Here is a 25,350-nt window from a genome sequence, read left to right on the forward strand (position 1 = left end):
CAGCTTTTGAGAAGCTAAAAGAGCTACTGATGACATCGCCAGTGTTAGTGTTTTATGACGTCAACAGACCCACCGCTGTCTCAGCTGATGCAAGCAGCTATGGGCTCGGTGGCGTGCTGTTGCAGCTCCATGGACAAAACTGGAAACCAGTCGCATACTGCTCAAGGAGGCTGACCGACGCAGAGACCAGATACGCGCAGATCGAGAAAGAGTGCCTGGCGAGTGTCTGGGCCTGTGAACGGTTTGAAAAATACCTCTACGGCCTTGAGAGTTTTGAACTTGTGACAGACCACAAGCCCCTGGTCCCACTAATGAACAGTAAGGACCTAGACAACGTTCCATTAAGGTGCCAGAGACTTCTTATGCGGCTCATGCGCTTTAAGCCAGTGGCTGCGTATGCGCCGGGGAAGACCCTTGTTGTGGCAGACACACTGTCACGGAGCCCTCTGAGTCACACGGGGGACGGGAGAGACACACACTCTGAGGTTGAGTGCTACATTGCAGCAGTCATGGACGGCGTGCCAGCTACCCCACAAAAGATGGACAACATCCGAGCAGCTACTGCGGCTGATGAGAAGCTGCAGACAGTGATCAGGTACATCAGGTTCGGCTGGCCAGAACACGCATGCCAAGTACCAAGTAACATACGTGAGTACTTTTCTATGAGAGATGAACTTTCAGAGTATGGCGGGATGGTCGTGAGAGGAAGCCGCATCGTGATACCAGGGACGCTGAGGGCAGAAATCCTTGAGAGAATCCACGACGGACATCAAGGGCTCTCAAAGTGTCGGGACAGGGCAAACGCCGCTGTCTGGTGGCCCGGCATTTCCTCACAACTGAAACACAAGGTGTTGTCATGTCAGTCCTGCTGTGAGCTGAGAAGAGCACAGCAGAAGGAGCCGTTAATCTCTACCCCGCTCCCCGACAGACCATGGCAGCGCATAGCTCTGGACTTATGTGAGCATAATAAACAGAACTACTTAATCATCTCAGACTACTACTCGAGATATATCGAAATACTGCACATGAAAACAACAACAAGCACTCATGTCTCTCTGAAGCTGAAAGCTATATGCGCCCGCTACGGCATTCCAGATGTGGTCGTCAGCGACAACGGGCCGCAGTTCACAGGCACAGAGTTTCAAGACCTCGCCCGTGAGCTTGACTTTGAACACGTCACCTCAAGCCCACACAACGCACAAGGCAACGGTCACGCAGAGAGGGCGGTGCAGACCGCAAAGCGAATATTGAAACAGAACGACCCTCTCATCGCACTCATGTGCTACAGGTCAACACCATGCAGCACAACTGGAGCCAGCCCAGCTGAACTACTAATGGGCCGGAAGATTCGAACGACACTGCCTACCCTCGAGAGAAACCTGCAGCCCTCATGGCCCGACGGGCAGCGCATCAGGCAGAAGGACGAGGCAGAGAAGAAGAAGCAAGCCTTCTACTACAACCGGCGCCACCTGCAGGAGATGCCTGCTCCACAGCCGCCTGGAGGCGAAGCACCTGTCTTACCTGTTTGCACGGACATCAATCGACAGCAGGGGGACTCCAGTGTCAGCATGCATGCTGGTGCTGAAAATCTGTCACAGACCAGGTCTGGACGGATCTCTAAGCCAGTCATCAGACTGGACTTGTGAGTTAACATGTCCTCACACTCATGGCCTTTGGGGGGGAAGAAGGGAAAAGAGTTCCAGGTGTGGTAACATTTAAACCACATAAAAGAGTTCCAGGTGGTAAAACCACATAAAAGAGTTCCAGGTGGTAAAGCCACAATAAAAGAGTTCCAGGTGGTAAAGCCACATAAAAAGAAAAAGAGTTCCATAGAATGTTGTAAACTGATGTGTTTTAATATCAAAAGAGTTCAGGAATGCAAACTGTTATCTTATAGTGAAAAGTAATTTGATAATCTTTTGATAATCTAAAGGTTTATTGAATATAAGTACTACAGAAGAATGACATTGTTTACATTTCACAGGATGTTTGATGTGGTCCTGCTTATTGCTACAGAACAGCATTGTTCTTTACAGAATGTTTATCTGTTTACTTTATTGAGGAAAGTAGAACTAAAAAGGGGAGATGTCAGAGTATTAGAGTGTTTACGGTACTCTGCTTTACGGCTGTCGTAACGTAGCTGTTGATGTTTTACTCTAGTGGGTGTTACGGCAGTGGGAGGGGCTTTTACGTCAGTCACGTGTATGCTGTGAACATGAACCCGAGAGCTCCTAGATAAAGAAGTAACAACTTACCTGTGTGGACCTTCCGTGATTTATTACAAAGGGTACCTCACGATTCGATTCGATTTCGATTATTGGAGCTTCGATTCTTCGATTATAACGATTGTCGATTCGATTCAATTATTGGGGCCACGATTCTTCGATTATTGTGATTTTTAATACTTTTTTCCATACAAGATTGATTTTGTCTTCATCTGTGGCTACATTTGTAAATAAATAGCCAATCAATGAACTCAGTTCCTCTAACAACACTCATTAAGTAAATAACAAGGTTTTTTGAACATTTGACATGTATTTTTCAAAGACACAAAATAATTTATTTTATGACTATGTAAACATTTGCTCTTTGACTTACTTAACTTTGACCAGGGAAAGCTGCACCTGCATGAGAGCGCCCTCTATTGGCGGAAAACACTGAAAACGGTCAAGCCCTGGATTTAATGAGTTCATTAATTTAAGTAAACAAGATATGTATTTAGTGTAAACATATCTGCCATATTTCAAGTGAACAATAAGAAATGTGCATTCTTGAAAATGAAATGATTCCGCAGCTTATTCAGTCTGGAATCTGGATAGGATTACTTAAAAAAGAAAAAAAAAAAAAAAAAAAATGTTTTTTTTTTTTTTTTTTACTGGACCATAATCGATTACAAATCGTCACGTGACGCATCGCGATGCATCGACACATCGATGAATTGCACCCACCTCTAATATAATCGTTATATTGCTCCGACAGAAACAAACCGTATGCTTGCTGTGTTCTGCTTTCCTCCAAAGACATACACTAATGTATCATCACCCAGTGGTGGGGAATGCTTCAAAACGTTCTCTTTTTTTTCCATTCAACCACTATTAAATTAAACCGATGAATAAATGACCAGTTAATGTACACAGCCATGTAAATATCTACACTGCTGCCCATGAGGTTGTTTTTTGTTTGTTTTTAACCTCCTCTTATGAAATGATGGTGGATGAATGTTTCCGAAAACAAAATTATTCCAACTTTATGGCCTACAATGCATAGTGAGACTAGTTGCCCCTATTCCACCACAATTTTTTAATATATGCTTTTATTTTGAAAAACCACCATAATAAGAATTTGAGTTTTTCTGAGAATGTGTATTTATTTTGCAAACATTTCCTGTAACTTTTTATTTTGCTAAACTACTGTACTGCTGACAAGGGCCACTTGTTAGCACATGAACAGATAACAGACTTTAGACGAGCACAGAAGGACACCTTCGAGGATTTGAACCAGAAACCTTGTCGCTGTGAAGCAACAGTTCTAGCCACTGAACCACATAAAACTGAAACTGTGATACTTCCAAAATGACTGATATTTTATGAAGTTAAATCAAACAGTAAGATCCCAATCCCCTCTGACCTGATGGGGGGGCGTCTGAAGATGTTGGAGCTCCAAGAGAACAAAGTTTTACAAGGATTTGAGAATGACTTCATCCATTTGAATGGGGGAAACATGAAGCTGAATACTTAAAGAAGTATAAAAAGAATAAAGATTTGAACTATCTAAAGTGATAGCAGGAGTCTCCAGACAGACCTGAACATTTTGAAAGCTGAAGAGTTGAAACAGCAGAAAGTACAGTATGCAGGAGAATATTTACGTTGCATTCACACCAATTATATACGGAAGAGTATTAGGGCCAGGCACGAGAAAACTAAAAATAATATTTTAAAGAAGGAAGATTTTTTTTTCATTATGCACTTCGAGAAAAAAGTTGAAATGTTGAGAAAAAGTCGAAATGTCGAGAATAATGTTGAAATACAATTTTGAGAAAAAAGTCGAAATGTTGAGAAAAAAGGCGAAATTTCGACTTTATTCTTGAAATTGTATTTCAACATTAATCTCGACATTTCAACTTTTTTCTCGAAATTTTATTTCAACATTATTCTCGACATTTCGCCTTTTTTTCCCTCAAAATTGTATTTCAACATTAATCTCGACATTTAGACTTTTTTCCCGAAATTTTATTTCAAAATTATTCTCGACATTTCGCCTTTTTTTTCCTCAAAATTGTATTTTGACTTTTTTCTCGACATTTCAACTTTTTTCTCGAAGTGCATAATGAAAAAAAAACGTCCTCCTCTAAAATATTATTTTTATTTTTCTCCTGCCTGGCCCTAATACTCTTCCGTAATTACACGAGGAACCTGACAACAAGTGTTTGAGGGAAGAGTGCAGCGTTCATCTGGGGAGCGGAGGGGCAGTGATTTGATGATTTCAAGTGTCCTTCAGAGAGACTGAACTCTGCTTGTCCCTAATGCATTAATCTGTGTGTGACTGTGTGTGAAGGGAAAAGCATTGCAGAGGCTTAAGAGGATAACCAGCACTGTATGGTCGTGTGTGCGGAACACGGTAGAAAAGTGTTTTGAGTGGTGGAACTAGAAGATGCTATATAAATGTATTATGTGGGGTTCACTGTCCTGCTCAAGGACACTTGGACATGTGGCAGAATAATGGGACCATCACGTTTGAGAGATCTTTTTTCTTTTATTTTCCCAACAGTGATTTTGAGTATTAACTGAACAACTTAATCATTAGATAAATAAATGAATAAATAAATAAATAAATACATCTTATGATGAGACCTGAGTCCGGGTTTAGCATATTAGAATTAGTACAAGTTGACCCTTGTAAGAATCGTTTCCTCCACAATTAAGAATGTAATTGATAGGGCTGGGGATCGATTCAAATGTCAATAATCGATTCGATTACGATTCTTAAGATTCAGAATCGATTATCAAGATTTGATTCGATCCGATTTGATTCAATTCCGATATTGATTTGGGTTAGTGTTATTAAAACTGTTTTTTGAGCTGTTGCATGAATTATATGACTGTAGTTATGCAACATATTAATACTAGTATTATATTGAGATTCAACAGCAAGTATTGGCAGCTAGTGATGCTATAAGGACCAATCACCTGCTTTCAGAAACATCGTGTGGGGCAGAATTACCAAACAGATACAGGGAGGACAAATTAAATCAATTTTATTTTGTTCCCATATTCCATATTAATTTTTTCAATTTTCGTACTATTTCGATCTTTCATTTTTGAGAATTTGGTTTTAAGCATTTTATGCAAATGTAACCCCAAGACAGTATATAAAGTAATGGAATATAGAGAATTTATGCAATTATAACTGAAAACTTTAATGTTTTCATACATTTAAACATGTTTAAAGGTAAAACATGGCACAAGTTATTCTTGTGTCCAACAAAACATCCTCCTTTGGTCATAAATAAAATAAATACCAAAAGTTGTAATGTAATGATGAAAAAAAATGTATCTTTAGACATACAAATCGATTTTTAGGAATTAATATGAGAATCGATTTAGAATCGGAAAATCGATTTTTTCAACACAGGCCTAGTAAGTGAGTGTGAGTCTCCCAAATGTCCACAGTTCCTTACAGTGAGACAAACATGATGCAGAGCATCTCAGGACAAAGACATTTGGATTCAACTCTCTTCACAGAGATTTCAGAACATGGCTGAGACATGAACTGCAGCAAAGATCAAACACACAGGCAGTTATCAGCGACACCAAATGAGGAAAGTCGTTTTTAATGACTGTACTGCAAGTGATGATGCAGGGGCAACGTCCTTGACACGGTTCAATAGCAAAAGGGCACGTAAACCAAAGCATAATCCACATCAGAGACGCCCCGTTAAAATAAAAAACAGTGTCTGTTATTTCTATTATCATATTTTCAAAGGAATTAATAAAGAAAAATATTCAGTATTCATGTTGGGCGATGGGGTTGATTGGTTTAAATGTCTGGTAATTGAGACATTAAAATCGGCTCAGGAGAGCACCCGGCGCAGAATCAGGGTTCATGTCAGGCGTCCCGCCCCGCGGGCTGCAGAACTGCTGTCCCTGTACAGAATCTGCTGGTTCGGTTCAGTCAACTGGCCTACATCTAAAACACAGAGCACTAGGGACTTGGTTCAGCCCAACTGTGACCAGGAAAGGTGAGGCTTACATTATATTTAGATTAGATCTACATGGATTTACTGTCGGGGTAAAGTCAGGACGACAGGCGGGCCAGTCCAGAACCCGTACTCCCTCCTTCCTCTCCCAAGCCTCACCCGAGCCTTTGTTATGTAAGAATATGGTGTTCCACTTCCTCGTTAAAACCATTTGGACATTGGTGGACACGATACTATCTTGTTTCTTTAAGATAAATTTATTTTTCTGGATTAAAGCATGCTATCACAGAAGTGTAAGTGAACTTTGTGAAGGGCAGTGAAAAACCCACGTTAGCATCGACCAGGGGTGGTCAACCAATCAGAGGCTAAGAGCCACAATTGGTTACTGTGTTACTGCAAAGAGCCACATTGTACACATGCTCACATCAACTGCCCCATGATCCCTCACTCCCTGCTCTCTCTGAGACATAAAAATACCATTATAAAACAGAAAGGTGGAATCCTGCAATCTGATTGGTTGTTAACTGTGGTATAATGAGCATATACCACGGCTGCTATTCTAAAGCTTTATCACAGCATATCCTGGGAAGCAACAATGTATCCATGAAAACAACCAACTGTTACATATTTTTTGACGGTTACAGCAGGTAGCAAAAAGTAGCTGGTGTTAAAGTTTATTTTTTATTTTTGTTAACATTTAATTTGGCATGTTCCCAGTAAACTTTGATCTCCGGGGAGGAGGTAACGATGGATGAATGGATTGAGGAGTGCCTGTCTCCGAAAAAAAAGACAAGAAAAAGACAACATGCGGAGCTACATCTGGAGAGATGGGACTATTTTTTTCCATAATGGGGTTATTTTTTCTGTATAATATGTATTTATGATTAATTAAAAGTAGATTGTGTATTCCTCTTTCATATTTACATTATTGGTAACCGTTTTATAAAAGCAATACATCACTTTGCGTCGCGCCAGAGAACGCCCCTCAGCTGTGATATGATTCTTCCCTCCAAGTTATTTGCGTCACAAATGCTAAATACAACCCGAGCATGCGCCCGTATAGTTCAATGAGTTGAGCAGGCGACTTATGTACACCTTCCCCTGTACAGCGACGCGGGTTCGATTCCAGTCGTGGCATATTTTGCCCCCACTTCCTACATGTCTGTCTTTCACTGCACCTATCAAATAAACTTGCAAGAGCTGCATGACACGGGACAAAGAGCTGCATGCGGCTCGCGAGCCGCGGGTTGGCCACCCCTGGCATAGACCCTGGCTTTGGATTTCTGGCTGACAGTAGTCTGAACGGTCCGTCTTCCTTTTGTCCAGAGCACATGGCGCGTATTTCCTCCCCAAAAAACATCTGGAACACTGATACCTGATCACAACACACACTTGTCCTGCTGTCCAAACCATCGATGCCTCCTCTGAACATGTTTGACAGCTCTTTTTCTGCAGAGTAAAGTTGTAAGTAGCATATGTGATTGTAACCCTGTGTTGTTTGGGAAGCGCTCCAACACGGCGATGCCAAAATACTGGCTCCCTTCTAACCTTAATGGCTCCCAGCCATGTGTCATTTACCACGCCCTCCAGCGTGCTGTGGACCTCAGCTGTCCGTACACGCAAGACATCTTTGTGAGGGCTCCGAGGCGAGCCTGGTTTATTTGTGGAGCACATTTCATTTACAAGACAATTTAAAGTGCTGTCCATTAAAACATTTTGAAAAATGCATTAAGAAGTAAAGCAGTTTAAAGCAAGCAGAGTTGTTTATAGCGTGAGCTGCCACTGCTGACCTGCTCTAAAGCTCAACCCCCTGTTCTTCATGTTTTAGGAGAAGGAACAGCTTTAAACATGAGCAGAAAAGCCCAGAAAAGCCTTAAGCAACGTATGGGGGACTTAAACACGATATGAACAATGTACAATTTAAACTTTACTCATGTAGATACAAACTTATTACAATGAATAATACAAATAAATAAAATGGCAAGGCTTTGGCAGCAGTTAGATTAGATCGCTGACCTGAATTTCAAGCAGGTAAAACAGCCTCTCTTTGCATCACTAAACATATGGGCCAGGCCTTCCTTGAAGTGAAATTACAAACCAAGCAGTGGTCTAAGTGGAAATATTGTAATTATTAATTCATTGCACATGAACTATAGTAGCTGAGTTGCAGAAATGTAAAGTATCCGTACAGCAGTGAAGCTGTGCTCTGCAAACAGCTGGAGAGAGGCCGAAGGAACTGCTCAGATTTATTATGTTTGCCGTGCTTTACCCACGTTATTAATTACAGAACGTGCAACTTTTATAAAGCAAGACTTGTACTTTCAGAGAGAAATGACGATAAATAAGACCTGGAAACAGGCAATGTGGCATAGAAGACATAAACAATGTTTAATATATATGTTTAATATACATTTTGTGATGTACTGTATAGTGTATGGAATATACAGCTCAATGTAGTTACAGAATGTGATAATTACCACTATAGTGATGTTGCTAATGTAATGAGTGGGTGGAGTTAGTGAGGGGGGGGGGTTAATGGAGTGATGTAATTGTATTTACTTATGTATTTATTTATGTATTCATATATTTAAAGTGTAAAGTATTATATGACGTATACATGTAAATGTACTTTTATATGAATGTACTTTTAATCTTCATGGACCCCAGGAAGACTAGCAGGCGTTTTGCGTCTGCTAATGGGGATCCAAAATAAAAACAAAACAAAAACTTATACAAATACTGTATTTGACCCGGTCTTTGTACGTTTTGACCGTATAGAAATGTAATTCTTGCCATTGTAAGAATGAGATGTACCTGCTGTACTCTACTGCCCTTACTTTTTAACAACTTGTGCTTATTATTATTTTACCTCTTTTATCATTTTATTTCATTTTATTTGTTATTTACTGTTTAATTGTGTCTTGCCGCTTTTAATGTTTATGTTAAGCACTTTGAATTACCTTGTGTTGAATTGTGCGACACAAATAAACTTGCCTTGTCTAAAGTGTTGTGTGAAGGAAACGCTTGAAAAACGTGCCCTTGATATGATCAGCTTGATCAGATCCCCGATTTCTGATGTAAGAATGAGCTGTATGTGTTCGGAAGAGAGTCAAGAATTGGAAATACACTAAAGGCATTTCGCTTAAGGAAGAAGGTCACAGGACGGAGTGAGATACTCCTCAAATAGAGCAAACGCAGGCCGCGGCTGGAGCTGGACAAGGGCACGGAGCTTACAGAGCTGCCATTAATTGGCATCACAGCAGGAGCCTGTGTGCTGCACGGAGATGGAGAATCTGGAATCGTGTTATGACTGGATCAGAGGTGGCCACAGCACTGGCCTGAAAGAGAGAGAACTAATCAGGAAAAGGTTAACCTAATACAGTACCACAGGGAATGATTAACTAAGTGTAAACACTCCCTCTGCAGCACGTTGCTGCTTCTCTTTTTACTTTCCATTGCTATTTTTGTGCTTGTGAACAATTTCAGGGGCCAGTAAGTGACTTTGTGGTCACAGACACCGTCCTCAAGGCGTACAGCGCCTCAGTTCAAGTTCTGGAAAAGCAAACAGCTCTGCAGCTGACGTGTCCTGCAGCAAGACACTCGAGCGCCTTCAACTTTAGCCCCGTTGTTGCAAACTGTAGCTCGCTGTGGTCTCTGACCCCCCGTGGAATGAGAGAGGGAGGACGAGCGGAGCCCGGTTCAGCTGGGCTGAACTTGTGAAACATCCCGGCTCTTTCAGTACGAGAGAACATTGTTCTCTCCCAGTCACCTTAAACCCCTATCTGAGGGGATTTCAGGTGCAAAGCACCTGAAAGCGACCCAGGCTGCCGGTACCAGTTGGAGCTGAGAACTTAATGAAAAGACAACAGTCTTGTAAGTGTGACTTTTTGTTGTAACACTGACTCTTGCAGCACAGTTTTGCAGAAATGACTTGCTCAAAGAGGGTTGACAAAGAAACACAAGGAGATTTTATGCTGTGCAAATTGTAAATGATACTTAGAAGGATGTCATATTCTCTCCAAATGCACGTACTGTATGCACTTATTGAGGCCCAGTTATTAAAGGCGGATGCTGTTCAACGCAGCTATGTCAAATCAAAATAGTTGCAAATAAGTTAAACTTGAGATATTGCCAAATGGTGAAGAAAAAATCTGAAGCTATTTAATCAATCTGAATTTGATTCCAGCAACATGTTTCAAAAAGATGTCACAAGACAACAAAAGACAGGTCGTACTGCTGTGGAATATCTCACAACTAAACTCAGAGAGCCTTTCAGAAGCCAAGATTGAATTAAATTACAACATCTGCTTTCTTCCTTATGTGTTATTGTTTCTCTGGATGTACAAGTCCAAATTCTCCAAATGTTGAGATGTTCGGTAAGATGTATAGTTGAGGTCAAAATTAGTAGCACCTGGTTGTGAAATCAAAACAACTTTTCCATAAAAAATGACCATAACCAAAATACACCTCTGTAGTTACTTTGCTAAGTGCAATTATAACTAGTCTAGGGGGGGGGGCCTTCCCCAGCCCGGGGCCCGCGAGATTGATTTAGTTTTTTATGGCACCACTTGGTTCATATTAGGTATAAAGCATTGTATAATATGTTGTGCTGAGATTTTCACACTCACAGTTAATATTAAAACAAAAAGTGAATCTCCAAATGTATTTTGGGTAAAATGGTTCGTCATCAACAGCCGTCTATCAACGTCATACGTCATCATGGATCACTTGTCAACAGAGCAGTAATCCTACAGCCGAAACATGAGCGGGAGTTAGAAACACAACAGTGGAGCCTTAAAACGCAAAGAAAAAGAAAAAAAGGAGGGTTTCCGCTATCTGTGGGGCTGAAAAATTCAATCAAACGCTTTGGATTGTGTGTCAAATAGCGTGGCTTCAGGTGCTGCTGGCTTGTCCATGATGAATAACTTGCTGAGATAGATATATAAAGTCCGAAAAATATAATTTATTATAAAAAGGTCAACAAAACAGGTTTCAAAATTCAAATTATCCTTTGTAGAAACAAAATCTTAAATATTTCACCTTTTGTTTTCTTTCAAACATTTTTTAAAGTGTGCTCCTGCAGCGAGAGACAACAAGTTCACACACCTGAGTCATACAGTAGGGGCGGACATTAAATTATATGTTACCCTGCTGCAAGTAAACATAATTATTCAGAAAAATTGTATTATTATTTTAACAAATTTGAGAATTATCTTTCACAATCTCTAATAGGCTCTGTTCTGCTCTTACATGTGGTAATGCTTGTGAGCCCCGTTGTTGGGCATGTGTAGGCTATGTTAATGAGACGGGTATTTCTGCAGCCTGGAGCCTCTCGTCTCATGACCTCCAGGTCCCAGAGGTCATGAGACGAGAGGCTCCAGGCTGCAGAGGGCCCGGTCATAGGCCCCGCTCCCCGGTCATATGCCCCGCCCCCCGGCCCGGCTCTCATATGTTCCCCTTCTGGAAATGGCTTTAAGCAAAACACAAGCTGCAGTAACTTATCGCTACACTGCAAAAAATCAAAATCTTACGAGGAATATTTGTCTTATTTCTAGTTAAAATGTCTCATTTTTAGTCGAAAAATCTCATTACCAGAAAAATAACTTGTTATTTGACAATTTTCACCTGTTTCAAGTAAATTTTCACTTGAAATAAGTAAAAAAATCTGCCAGTGGGACAAGATTTATCTTCTCATTACAAGCAAAAAAATCTTGTTCCACTGGCAGATTTTTCTACTTATTTTAAGTGAAAATCTACTTGAAACAGGTGAAAATTGTTGTTTTTTCCAGTGATGAGTCTTGTTTTAAGTGTAATGAGATTTTTTTTACTAAAAATTAGACATTATAACTAGAAATAAGAGAAATATTCTTGTGAAGATTTTGAGTTTTTGCAGTAAAAAAGAAGCTGCAGTAACTTATCGCTATCCTTTAATGCCACTACATGACACATGTACATTCTGCAACTAGAGTGAATAACTCCAAGCATCAATTAAATATTTCAAACCCTGTTTCCGTGAATTTCCAGAACTCCAGCGCATCGGTGAGGTCAGGCGGAGCTCCAGGTTGGATTTACAGTCAGCCCATTTTCACACGGTCTAATCCTGTACTCCTCATCCCAGTTCTGTCCCTTCACAGAGCAATTCCAGCGCTTTACTGAGGCAAAAAATGTGCAAAGTGTGGCCTCAAATAACCTCTCGTGACCTCTATTAAGAACAGACAGTTATTGTTCCAGCTATCTGCTTCAGGGAGACAGAATCTTTGCTTCCCAGGAGCTGCTCAAGGACACCTTACGTGTGACACAGCAAGACAGAAAACCGCCTCGCATTTGTTTTGGGCTCATCTTTCTCTAGCTATGCCTCTCATAAATAAATCTACTTTGCAATGCTAAAGTCTTTGTCATTTCATCACGTTCGGCTTGCTGTGATGACCATTTGGCCCCGTGTGAAACAAAGCAGTATCTGGGAGCTCAGACGGGTGCAGCTCTTCAACTGGCTTCAGTCTCAGACTGATATCCATTCTTTCCACAACAAATGCTTCCTCCTGTTGCATACGTCTCTGGGTTTATTCAAGGAGAAGCACAGGGGCTATTTTTCATGCCATTTGTTTGTATTTTGTCTCTCAGCAAGATTATACAACATTCTCATGCCAGGATTTCTTTGAACTTGCTTGAGGAGAAGAGGATGGACATAGGAAGCCCATTAAACTTTCATGTTGACCCGAGTTGGAAAAAAATAAGGCAGCGGCCCTGGTGATGGATGGTTTTTTTGGTTCATCAGTTTCCCTTGTGAAGAATTCTTAGCTGCATTTGTACCAGGGACGCCTGTCTGTCGCTCCTGTTACTTTCACTCAGGTTTCAAACACTTTAAACCTTTTATGGAGTCAATTTTACTGTGCTTCAAAGACTGAACAAATTCTATGAAACCGGATGAATCATATGAGCTCAGCCTCATTTCTTTGTGCTGCACTCCGTGCTCTATGGCTTTGGTACTTCCTGCCTTTAAAAAAGATCAAAAGCAATATCATTTTCTATTATCGAGAATTCAGTTATTCATATCAATTTGTTCACAGGAGAAAGACTAGTTTTGCAAACCATTTTCATCACCCATCTTCAAACTGAACGAGATAGGGAACTGAACAATCAGTTATGCAATTCCATTAGTTGATCATTTCTTGAGTCAACCAAGCAAAGATTGATTGGAGATGTAAACTGATAGTTTGTCAACTGGTTTATATTGACACATTTTTAGGCTCCCTTTCAGGCATGTTGTGAAGCAGCTCCAGTCTTTCATCCTTCATCAGAAATCGTGGCTCTGCTTGAGCCAAGTTGACGGGTCAAAGAATACGGAGCCATGCACATCTGCTCTCCTTGTTCATGGTTGGTGTTGGTCTGCGTGATTTCAGCCTCAGGGACAACACCACGAGGATTTAGCGGCGCATGTCTGAGCCTCATTCAGGCCCAGAATACAGTCTTTTGTGCTCCAAAATCGGAGTGTCTTTTGTCGTTTTTCACTTGTGTGTTTTCCAGCTTGGAGCTGGACACGGCTGACAGTGTTCAGGGTTCTGAGCCATCGTGATGCTCACGTGCTGTCAAGCCTGCTGCGGTAGAAGCTGCAGCTTTCCTTCTCCAGCACTTCACTGCAAAAACTCAAAATCTTACCAGGAATATTTGTCTTATTTCTAGTTAAATAATCTCATTTTTAGTCAAAAAATCTCATTACACTTAAAACAAGACTCATCACTGGAAAAAACAACAATTTTTACCTGTTTCAAGTAAATTTTCACTTGAAATAAGTAGAAAAATCTGCCAGTGGGACAAGATTTATCTTCTCATTACAAGCAAAAAAGTCTTGTTCCACTGGAAGATTTTTGAGTTTGAGTTTTTGCAGTCTTGAGAGGTAGCACTGGTTTGTGAAGTTCACTTCACTTCACTTTATTAATTTGCCCCTTGATGGGCGATTAGGTTTACAGCAGATATTCAGCACACATTCATCATACAGCTACGTTCATACATAAAAACATACATGATGCAAGCAGAGAAAAACTACATCAGAGGCACCAAGTTCATAGCCCACAGAACACAAGGAGGGAGAGCAATAAAAAGGGAGACTACCGATCAGCATAACTAGTTTTAAATAAATTTAAACATCACAGGTGGCAGCATGGACCAGGTTCTAAACCACAGCCACAATTACCTCCTCTTCTCTGCAGCGTTCAGAGCCTTAATGGAGAGAGGCACAAAGGAACATTTATATCTATTTTTTGAGTCTGGGGGAACAGTTATGCGAAGGCCAGAGGGAAGAAGCTTCTATTCTTGGTTAAGAGGGTGAGTATCGTCCCTGCGAATGGACTCTGCTTTCTTAAGCACCTGAGAATTAAAGATTTGGTCCAGACTGCTGAACTTCAGCCAGCAACTTTAGAAGCAACACGCACAATTCTCCCCAGGGAGTTTTTGTCCTTGCTGGCAAGATTTCCGTACCAACAAATGATACAAAATTAAATAACAGATTAATTCAATTAAAGCTGCAAGCAGCGATGAACGGGCCCTCGTGCAAGCCCAATGACACCACCCACGACTCTCTATATCAAACCATTCAAAAGTTATGGCAGAAAGTAGGAACTATCAGATATCGACTAATCAGAAGAAGGGGCGGGGCTAATTTGCAGCAATTATGTTCAAGGACTCAAAACTAAGTCCGATGACACCACCAATGACTCTTTATATAAAACCATTCAAACGTTATGGCAGAAAGTAGGAACTATCAAATATGGACCAATCAGATGAAGGGGGGGACACGCTTTTTGGCGTCTATCGTCGCCACGGTAACGCTTTTGACTGAGAAAAGTAATGCGCATCGTTGCAGGATGGAGACGCACATTTTGATGTATAACACACCTGGGTGCACGTTACAGTTCGGGCGAAGAAGTGGCCGAAGGAATGGCATAAATTGCGCCAAAATTACACGATTAATTGAAAATGGCCGACTTCCTGTGCAGTTTCGGCCATGGCGCCAAGAGACTTTTCTTTAAGTTGCGACATGATACAGGTGTGTAACGATTTTCGTGCATGTACGTCAAACCGTATTGTGGGGCTTGAGGCACAAAGTTTTCTAGGGGGCGCTGTTGAGCCATTAGCCCAAACCATTAAATATCTAATTTTTTGCCAGGTCTGGCTTGTGTGCAAAATTTGGTGACTTTTGGGGCACGTTTAGGGGAAAAAAAGGCCATCATTTCGTCGGAAAAATAAAATCAAGGGAAAAAACGAGAAGAAAAATGAGAAAAAAAACGAGAAAAATTCCTACAGATACAATAGGGCCTTCACACTGTCAGTGCTTGGGGCCTAACAACAGATTCAATAAAAGCACTATAAAACATTTTCATCAGGGTTTTGTCTACCTGGAATTTTGCGATACTTCCTCAGACAAAAGAGGCGTTGTTGACCTTTTTTGCAAAGTGTATCACAGTTCACATCAAATTTGATATTTGTAACTGGTCACTAGTTCAACTGGCTGGTTGTGAAGAACACTACAATGAGGAGCTGGGGATTTACATCTAAAATCAATGCAAACCTCTTTTGTTTTAGAAACATTAATTTGAAGGAAGGTTTCATCACACCAAGATATAAGATCATCAAGTACCTGGACATGGCTAACTTCATCATCACTAAGCAGGCTGACCATAACAGAATCATCTGCATATTTATGATGAAACTTGGTGTGGTGTCTACGGCAGTCGTTTGTGGACAAAATGCACTTTGTATAACAGAGCAGAGAAAAGTTGTGATGTCCCAAAACTTCTGCAGGTCACACTTGAATCTTCTAGGGAAGTGCACAACGTTTCTCTCTCTCTGCAGAGTGATGTGATTACACTACCAACTAATGCACAAATACAAGTTAACATAGTCAAGGTCAGACATTTCAAGAGGCACAGACTTATTTTAAACAGAGCGTAATGATCTTTTCCCACGTGCACTGTGTATGTGAGCAAGTGTGACATTGTAAATGTTCCGGTGGTTACCATGGTAATACAGGTCGGTGTTTTAATGATATTTGATGCCCCGCAGACAGCCAGGCTTTCCCCAAAAGAGTCGGATGTAATTGGTCCCAACAGGGGAGAGAATGAATTCAATTTAACTTTATTATTAGAATTCATAATTTTTAAAGCAGGTTGAGAAGTGACCTGTCAGACAGCCCTCAACGAGTCATAAATCATAAGAGAGGAAATTAGATGAAGCTTGAATAAAACCTTTTCAGAAATTAATTAAAAATAGACGCATGTAAATCGAAGAAGGTGTAACAGAAACCATCTTGTACCGTGTAACCGCAGTGGTGCAATTCTCCAATGTGTTTTAGTATTTCAACTGGTTTGCAGATCTCCTGGGGCTGTGTTGTTTCCCTCCAGGTAATAACCAGTTTAACCAGCAGTTAGAGTCCGCTCCGGTGCATTTACCTGACTTCACTTTCTTTAATGTGTCCTGCAAGTTCTTCCACAAACTTCTCTCCTTTCATCCAGTAGATGATGGGCCTTCGGGTTTCTCCGCTGTAGCCGAAAAAGGCCTTGCAGTCCAGACTGAGAGGCATACCTGCCGACAAAAAGTTAACGTTAATGCCACACACGTAAAACCAGTCCGGACTTGTGGGAGAACAAAACTGTCCATCTGCAAAATGTTTAACTTCAAGAACCAGAGCCGGCACAAGGCATAAGCAAACTAAGCAGCTGCTTAGGGCCCCGTGACCCCGACGAGAGTTAAAATAAAATTTAAAAAAATAAAATTATTTTTTTATGTGAGTGAGGATTCATACATTATCAAAGATATGTTATTGTACAAAAAACCCAATAATTAATATTATTACATAAACAATATTATGTTAACAGACTAGAGTAGATACTGCTGGCACATTGACTGCTGCCTCTCGGCTCCAGAGCTCCAATGGTCATGTGACCCATAGACATATATACGTAGACGCCCCATCGAGTGTTCTTGCCCGCTGCTGTGATACGTCAACGTCGCCGCCATATTGGATGTTCAAGACTGCGCTGTAAACTAATACAAGTAAATGGACTTATTTTCATAAAGCGCCTTTATACAAAGAAATGTACGTTTTACGTCTCATTTATTCATTCACACACGCACTAATATACTTGGGAAACAGTTAGGCACCAAATATAATATATTTCATTTTCTCAGATGGCAAAAATAAGAACTTTATTGATTCCACATAGGAGTAATTCATGTTATATCAGCTATAGAGAACAAGGTAGTGCCGAAAAACAATATATATCCCCCCTCACAAAAATAAGAAAAATAGAGAAACATATTTTCTCATCAACAAAACATATTTTAAATTTTTCAAGTAAAAAAATAACATATTTGAACCATTTTTCAGACAATAAGATAACATTTGAAGCATTTTTCAGACAACAAAATAACATTTGAGCCATTTTTCAGACAATAAAAGCTGTTACTGCTGCTCTGTAGACACGTCATCATCTACTCCATCCCGCAAACAGGACCATGTGATACGGTCGTGTTTTCCTCGCTACCAGTATCAAATCAAATCAAATGGTTCAGCAGCTCGATGGGGCGTCTACGTATATATATGTCTATGATGTGGACCCTGCATTGTTCACTGCACTTTGCATCTGAGGAGTAGGTTGAAGGCCCACCATGTCGCAAAAACTGACTTATCCGTCAGGAGAGGCAGATGCTTCAGGTGAGGGAAAAACTGTCACCATATGTATTTAACTTCTAGTCAAATTATCTCATTAAGAGTTAATATACAGTATGATATAATCAGAAAAGCAGGCAGTACTTCAACTACATGCGTTCAAAATAAACACCTTAAGTCATTAAAATATGTATTTTATGTATTTGAAACACCGCCCATCTCTGGACATAATTATATGACAAGGGACTTCTTATTAGACAAATGCATATTATTTAAAACATTCTCAAGCAATTTTCAATTGTTCCACTGGCAGATTTTTTTCTTATTACAAGCAAAACCATACTGAAATGATTTAAAAAATAAGCAGCATAATTTTCAAGTGTAATATGACATCCAACCTAACTATTTTTTCTTCTTCCTCTGTAAAGCTCTGCCTCTCAACCCCATCCACTGCTGTGCCCACTGTCCCCTCCATGTCTGCTGTAACATCAGCAGTAATAGAGGGCCCCAAAATCACATTTTGCTTAGGGCCCCATGGAGGCTTAGGCCGGCTCTGTCAAGAACATCAGGAGTCGTTGAACAGAACCAAAGTGTTTTAGTGCATTTCCAGTTCCCGGAGACTGCTGCCATGTACCATGAAGATAAAACCAACCGAGGACAGGTGACGGACGTTCTGTCCTGGAAAGAAACGGATCAAAACATTTTCTATGTGCTTCTAGCCCAGGGGTCGGCAACCCGCGGCTCCAGAGCCACATGCGGCTCTTTAGCGCTGCCCTAGTGGCTCCCTGGAGCTTTTTCAAAAATGTTTGACTTTTTTTTTGCTTTTTTCCCTCTTTTTTTCCCTTTTTTTCTTCTTTTTTTCCTTTTTATATCTCTTTTTTTCCGTCCTTTTTAATCTCGACATTTCAACTTTTTTCACGAAATTTTGACTTTTTTCTCAAGATTGTACTTCAACATTAATCGTGACATTTCGACTTTTTTCTCGAAATGTTGACTTTTTTTTCTCGACATTTCAACTTTTTTCTCAAAGTACATAATGAAAAAAAAAATCTTACCCCAGTTATAACTAATATAGATACATGCAGCATGTGTTGCCTTCATTCTAAGGCTGATACAAGACTTCGGCTCCAGACATATTTGTTTTTTGTGTTTTTGGTCCAATATGGCTCTTTCAACATTTTGGGTTGCCGACCCCTGCTCTAGCCTTTACAGTGGCCAACCCAATGACCTACTCTGTCCACTAGCCAATAAACGCAACGGAAATATGAGTAAGGCAGCGAGGTCCCAGCAGGGTTACCGGTTCCAATCCCAGCTGTATGAAGAATGTGTTCAGGAGTGGGTGAGAACAAGGTAAAATGGAGATTTAAAATGGATAACTTTCCCACATGGTTCCACCTTGAGACCCCTTACCACACACACACACACACACACACACACACACACACACACACACACACACACACACACACACACACACACACACACACACACACACACACACACACACACACACACACACACACACACAGACCTTGAGACCCCCAGCATGCCGTGATTACAGCTCTGAGTGGTGATGATGCCGGATTAATGCACACTCTAATAAACGCCACCTCGTTAGGCAGTCAATTAGCAGATCGTTATGACGGCCGGAGTTTTATCATTACATTAGCTCTATCAGCAAAGTCAAGGAGCACAGCGCTGAGAAGTGCATGAGTGCTCGTGGAGTGATTAAAGTTAATGTGAAACATAAAGAGCATGTATTTCAGCTGTTTTCAGTTACTGATGCTCCCTATATCAACTGATACATTGTTCCTGTAACGTGTCGGGGGGGAAACGTATCCTGTGCTGGAAAGGTCAAATCTACCAGAAAACTGCCTCTAATTACATATGGGTATGGTTTTGATGCAGAAATGTTCAAATTTATGTATCATAATACACAATCACATTAAAATGCTTCATGACTGTTGTAAAGATGATGTTGTAAAGACATTTGCAGTAATAAAAAAGTCCCAAACATGAAATAGTCCGAAATATAATAAGATGAAGGTCGCGACAGTGGCTTCAAGTTCGGTGCCGTTACTTAATCTAGTTATGACTGACGGATGTGGATTAGAGGGGAAGAGGCACGTTAACATCTGTCAGGGTAGAAATGTGAGCTTGGGGCTTTCGTGATGTGAATCATTTCCCTTCCTGCTAGAGAAGGCAGGATCCTGCACAAAATAGCACTTTGACACACACAAATTAAAAAAAAAAAAACATGGCTGTAAAAAAGAACTGCTTTGGAGTGAAAATGGTTTAGCTTTATTGTGCGTGTGTGAGAGAGAGAGTGTTTGCGTGTAGGAAGGTCCATGAATGGGAGCTCGGAAGTAATTGATTAGAACCTCGAGGGTGTGTTTGTGTTCTCAGCATGTTTTGTTGATTAAAAACATCAACTTCACCCTGTGTGGAATGATGGTGTGTGTGTGTGTGTGTGTGTGTGTGTGTGTGTGTGTGTGTGTGTGTGTGTGTGTGTGTGTGTGTGTGTGTGTGTGTGTGTGTGTGTTCTGCAAAGGCTGGAGATCCTGTTTCCATTTCATAACAGTGAATCAAGTCCCTCCATTTAATTTGTGGCTTTAGCAGCAGGGTGTTTATAAGAAGTTGACAAATAAGGTTGATGTTGTGTTGTTGTCATTAAAGCCAAATAAAGGTTTTACACAGATGACTGGGTGGAAATTTCTCAAGTAGCTTCATCATTTTTCACACTGCCACTGAGAGTGATTACACCTCGTTGCTGCTTCCTTCAATGAAATACAAATGCTTAAATTCTGCTCCGAATCACATTTTTCCCACAAAGTTCAGGCGGCAACATCAGAAACATTTGGAATCTGAATATTGAATATTGAAATACAAAATAATTAAGGATTACAATGCAAAATGATTTGAATATAATTTAATTATGCAGAGCGATTTAGAGTACATTTTCTTTGTTTTTGTATTACTCATACACTAGGTTATCTTTTGGAAGGTACAGGATCGGCAAAAATAAGCTTTGCAGAGTTTGTGTGTTATTGTCTATTGTGTGAAACTGATTAATGTAAATATGTATGATAATGTTTTGTCAGTTACATGCACACAAGTTAAGTTGCATATAATGTAAATGTAACTGAAATAAACTATTAATTTCTTCATTCAAATAAATAAAAACAATCCGCTCAGTGTCTCTTTTCCAGCTTGCATCACTGATATTCGGAGAACGAAGCTGGACACTGACATTTGTGCAGATAAATGCTTTTTAACGCCGCTACTCGAGCGTGAGGAACTGCTGGTTCATGGACACCGACATCTGTTTCTTTCTGCCTGAGAAACCTTTTCTGCTCGGAGGTTCTCTGCACCTGCAGCTCAGACCAGCCAGACCGAGAGGTTAAGGAGCACTTCGGATAAACCTGCTGAGGTTCCCCAAAACCTGCGTTATTGCTAGAAAGAAAATGTTGACATGAACTGAACGTAATTAATTATCTGCTGAATTGAGATAATGTCAGTGACAGAATGATGGGCTGGTTTCCAAATTGAAACTTTAAATGCCACAAAAGACAGAAAAAGAGAAAAGAAAGGACCTTGGACTGAATATACTGGACCGAAAACATTACTTTCCAATTTTGTGCAACTGCAATTATTTTCTGATACACTGTTCATCTGTGTTCAAAACTGAAAAGGGCCTGGTTTCCCAGATCAGTTAAGTAGCTCTTAACAGCGAAAGACTTCTTTCACAGGCTCCTTAAGAAGGTTTGAAAGAAGTCTTTCGCTGTTAAGAGCTACTTAACTGATCTGGGAAACCGGGCCAAGGTCAGAATTCATCATTAATCATTTGATTTCATTCAGTTCTTTTAAAAATACTCTTGTAGAGCTTTGAGAAACATTAATGCTGTCAGAGCAACATCTTAACACTTCTTTCAAATTACCTTTAAAACATTTCCTGTGTGTTATACATGCAGATGAAGCGGGACACGATGTGAAATCAGCCTCCAGTCAAAACACACAACAGTTAATTTAGGATGACCTGTTCAGGCTGCCATCGCCCACGGCAACAGCCAGCAGCCGGAGGAACTGATTTGTGAGGGCAATGATACTTCAAATAAATTCAGAGTGAGAGGAGGGGGACACAGGGAGGTGGGGAATTAATCAAAAAAGAGCCGGTCTTTTTGACTCGTCCCCCTGTAAGTCTTGCAGCTGCTTTACACCATTAGTCCGTCTCACTTGTCACACTTCCGGGTTCCTGCTTCACTGTTTCACTAAAATAGATTCTTTTCCTTGCGATGTCTCCCTGCCTTTTTCCCTCTGGGTTTCAAGATTTAGTCTCTTTGCAATTATTGGCCAGCTGCCTCCCCCGTCTTCTCCTTTTTTCTCCCTCTCTCCCATTGTCCATCTCTGAACAGGGATGTTTGGCCTGCAGTGTTACGGTACAGGCTTGGGTGCTCTCTGTGCTCCCGAGTAAAGCCAAGAATCATTATTCACACAAAGATACTACTGCATGCTAAATAATACAATTACTTAAAATAATAGCATTAAATAAAGAAATTACAATTGTTGAGATTGTTAAGAAATGCTACTAAAGGAAAAGGAAAGTTAAGGAGAGACACTAAAGGTGCTTTTCCACTAGTACCTACTCAGCTCGACTTGCTCCACTCGCTTTCGTTCTTCTCCACTAGGGGTCTAACGTGCCAAGTAGATACTTTTATGTAACTACTCTGCCGAGGTTCTAAGTGGCTGAGTCGGCTGTATCTGACATCATCACACTACAGGCCACCGATTGGTCGGGGGGTTGGAGTCAGACGTCTGAGTCAGGAGGAGGAAATCAGAGAAAGAGACTCTGACGGCTTCTTGTTCATTTTATTCCACCAGCAACAGCAGCAGAAATCTGTTTCTGATCCAACTCTGAGGTGCAGATGTTCATAAACCTGGTGCTGAGGAGAGAATTAAAAAGGGATCTAGACGGGCGATAAGGAACGACCAGATCCACCAGGAGCTCTGTCTCTTCATAGCTGCTCACGGCTCCAGCTGACTTTTCAGCAGCACCGAGGCAAACTACAAAAAATTAAAAAGCGTCACCGCTTGAAGCTTCTCTCACTCTCATTTTTTAACTTGATATCAAATACAATCCACAGATCCAGCAGCACATCTATCATCTCCTCCAGGTTCTACATCTTTGGTGTTGTTGTCTTCTTCGCCTACTTCTGATCTGGCGGTCTAAAAAGAAACGAGGACAAGGCGAGTCGAGTCGCGCTGAGTAGGTACTAGTGTAAAAGCGCCATAAGTAACTAACTCTGAAAGTCAAACATTTCTACTTCAGATAATCATTTCCTTTATTAAACTCTGGTGTATTTAAATCCAAGACTGGTGTTAAATAAGTTACTGAAATGAGTTGTCCTCTTAGGAGCAGCAGGGTGTCTGGGGAGCGCTGGAGCCATTGTGTGAGAGTGCAGATGTGTTTCCATTTAGGTCATTGATGCAACATTTGAGAAGAGTCTTATAGGCCAAAGTAAGGTTTTGTTGAGTCCTGTTTTTATCATTTGGGGTGTTTTACAATGTGTGCACATGTGAAATTGTTTCTTTCCAGGCAGCATTTTACAACACTGATCCTCACATGTACCTGTATCTAGTCTCTGTGGACGACTGTCTGGACTCCATGTTGGAGTCGTTGCTGTGGCGTCTGCAGCTGCTGGGCCACTTTACCGGTACTCACCACCCTGTCCTGGCTTCACTCCAGTGGCTGCCTGTCTATTATACACTTCATTTTCCATTTCTTCTGTTTGTTTTTAGATGTTTAAACCTCCCTGAGCTTCTCGGCCCCTCCTCACCTGCCTGGTCCCTCAGGTGGGCTGACATGCTGCTGCAGGTACCGAGGTCAAGCAGGAAGCTCAGAGGGGACAGTCTCTGTTGCTGCTCCCCAACGGTCAAATAACCTGCTCTTGCACTTTAAACAGCCTCCTTCCTGTCCACTTCTAAAACCCATATTGAAACCCATTTTATTCTTTGGTTTTCAGCCTCAGTGATACTTGGGTTTCTTATTTGATCATAGGTGTTTTAATCAATTTGATTCTGTTGAGTTTAAACTGTTCTTATGTCACGAAATGACAGAATAAAATGCAGAATAAGAAGATATGGCAGCAAAAACAAGATGGACTTTGGAGAAAAGATCATATATGAGCAAGAGTGATGTCTCACATAGGATCAAAGTTAATCACGATGAAGAAAAATGAAGTGACCACCTCTTAAAGGTGACCTATTATGGCATTTAATGTATATTTTAAACAGGCCTTGAATGTCTTAAAAACAATCTAAAGCTTGTTTTTTCTACATAAATCATAAATCCAGCCTGTGGGCCCTGTCACTAGTTTTACCGCTTCTAACCTCTTTTTCTGCGCCTCATTTTTAGGGAAGGGGGGGGTATGATAATGATGCTCTGTGCTGATTGGCTCCCTGAATGACGTGTAGCAGGGGAGGAGAATAAACCTCGCTCCGCCAGAGCAGCCCGAGCCTGTAAATTATCACAACACTGAATTTTCACAAATGGAAACTTTATTGTTAAAAAAATAAAATATGAGTTGTATATAAATAACATTTATGCACTATTCAAGCCGGATCTACCCGGCGGATGCTGAACGCTGGCCCGGAGTCACGCCGGGAGCCCGGGAGCAGCGCTGCTGGAGCAGCGCGCATCACCGCGGCTTTAACGGGGGAATCTGACCGGTTCCGACCGGCCGGGACCGCAGGAACCGGCCTGGACTGGTAGCAGGGGCTCCCGGGGACCGACCAGCGGAATTTCAGCCGGATCTACCCGGGGGATGCTGCGCGACGGGCGCCGCAACCCCATGGCGGGCGCACAGATCGGCTCCGGAGCGCATCCGCAGCGTATCGCCCGTTACCGGTGATCAAACCGACAGATTTGCCTGAAAATCTCGGAGGGTGAAGCTGGTCCAGCCTGGGACAGACCCCCGAGGACCCAGCTCCCAAACCACCCGGGAACCTGGATGATTTAACCCGGATCCGCTCCGCCGCGGCGCCGCGTCCGACTGGCTCAAGGAAGCACCGCTCCAGAGCTGGTTGTGGGCGTGGTTTCAGCAGTGGAGGCTGAACCTCTGGAAATCGGCTCAAAAATCGGCTAAAAAAAAACCACGTGACACTGGGGGACTCTGTCCGGTGGGGGTCAGAGACCTTGCAGAAATTCATGGTATTTTGTCTCCCCTGTGCTGGCAGGGTGAGGGGAGACCACTTTGTATATGTTAAAACAAGAAAAAACGTGTTTTTCATAATAGGTCCCCTTTAAGGCTCGAAGAAAACAATAAAGGCCAAGGAGATGACCAGGCTCCCAAATGGTTCCAAACCCCAATCTCATGGAGCACCTAGAGATCCACTCCCCATATGCAAGAGACAACCCAAAGCAGATGGCTCCTCAGGTCAAGACCTCACTCGTCCAACTACCCATTAAGGATAGGGTTAGGGTTCGGTCAAG

General features: G+C 41.4%; 1 protein-coding gene across 1 annotated transcript in view; it reads right to left on the minus strand.

Annotated features, from left to right (window-relative positions):
- il1rapl2 (interleukin 1 receptor accessory protein-like 2) overlaps nt 1–25,350 on the minus strand; it is a 605,742-nt gene that overhangs the window by 65,821 nt on the left and 514,571 nt on the right. The window contains exon 8 of the mRNA XM_061725899.1: nt 16,642–16,774. Coding sequence (XP_061581883.1) covers nt 16,642–16,774 — 133 coding nt within the window. The remainder of the gene's footprint in view (nt 1–16,641; nt 16,775–25,350) is intronic.

Source organism: Cololabis saira, chromosome 7, assembly GCF_033807715.1.
Source record: "Cololabis saira isolate AMF1-May2022 chromosome 7, fColSai1.1, whole genome shotgun sequence".
Lineage (NCBI taxonomy): Eukaryota > Metazoa > Chordata > Actinopteri > Beloniformes > Belonidae > Cololabis > Cololabis saira.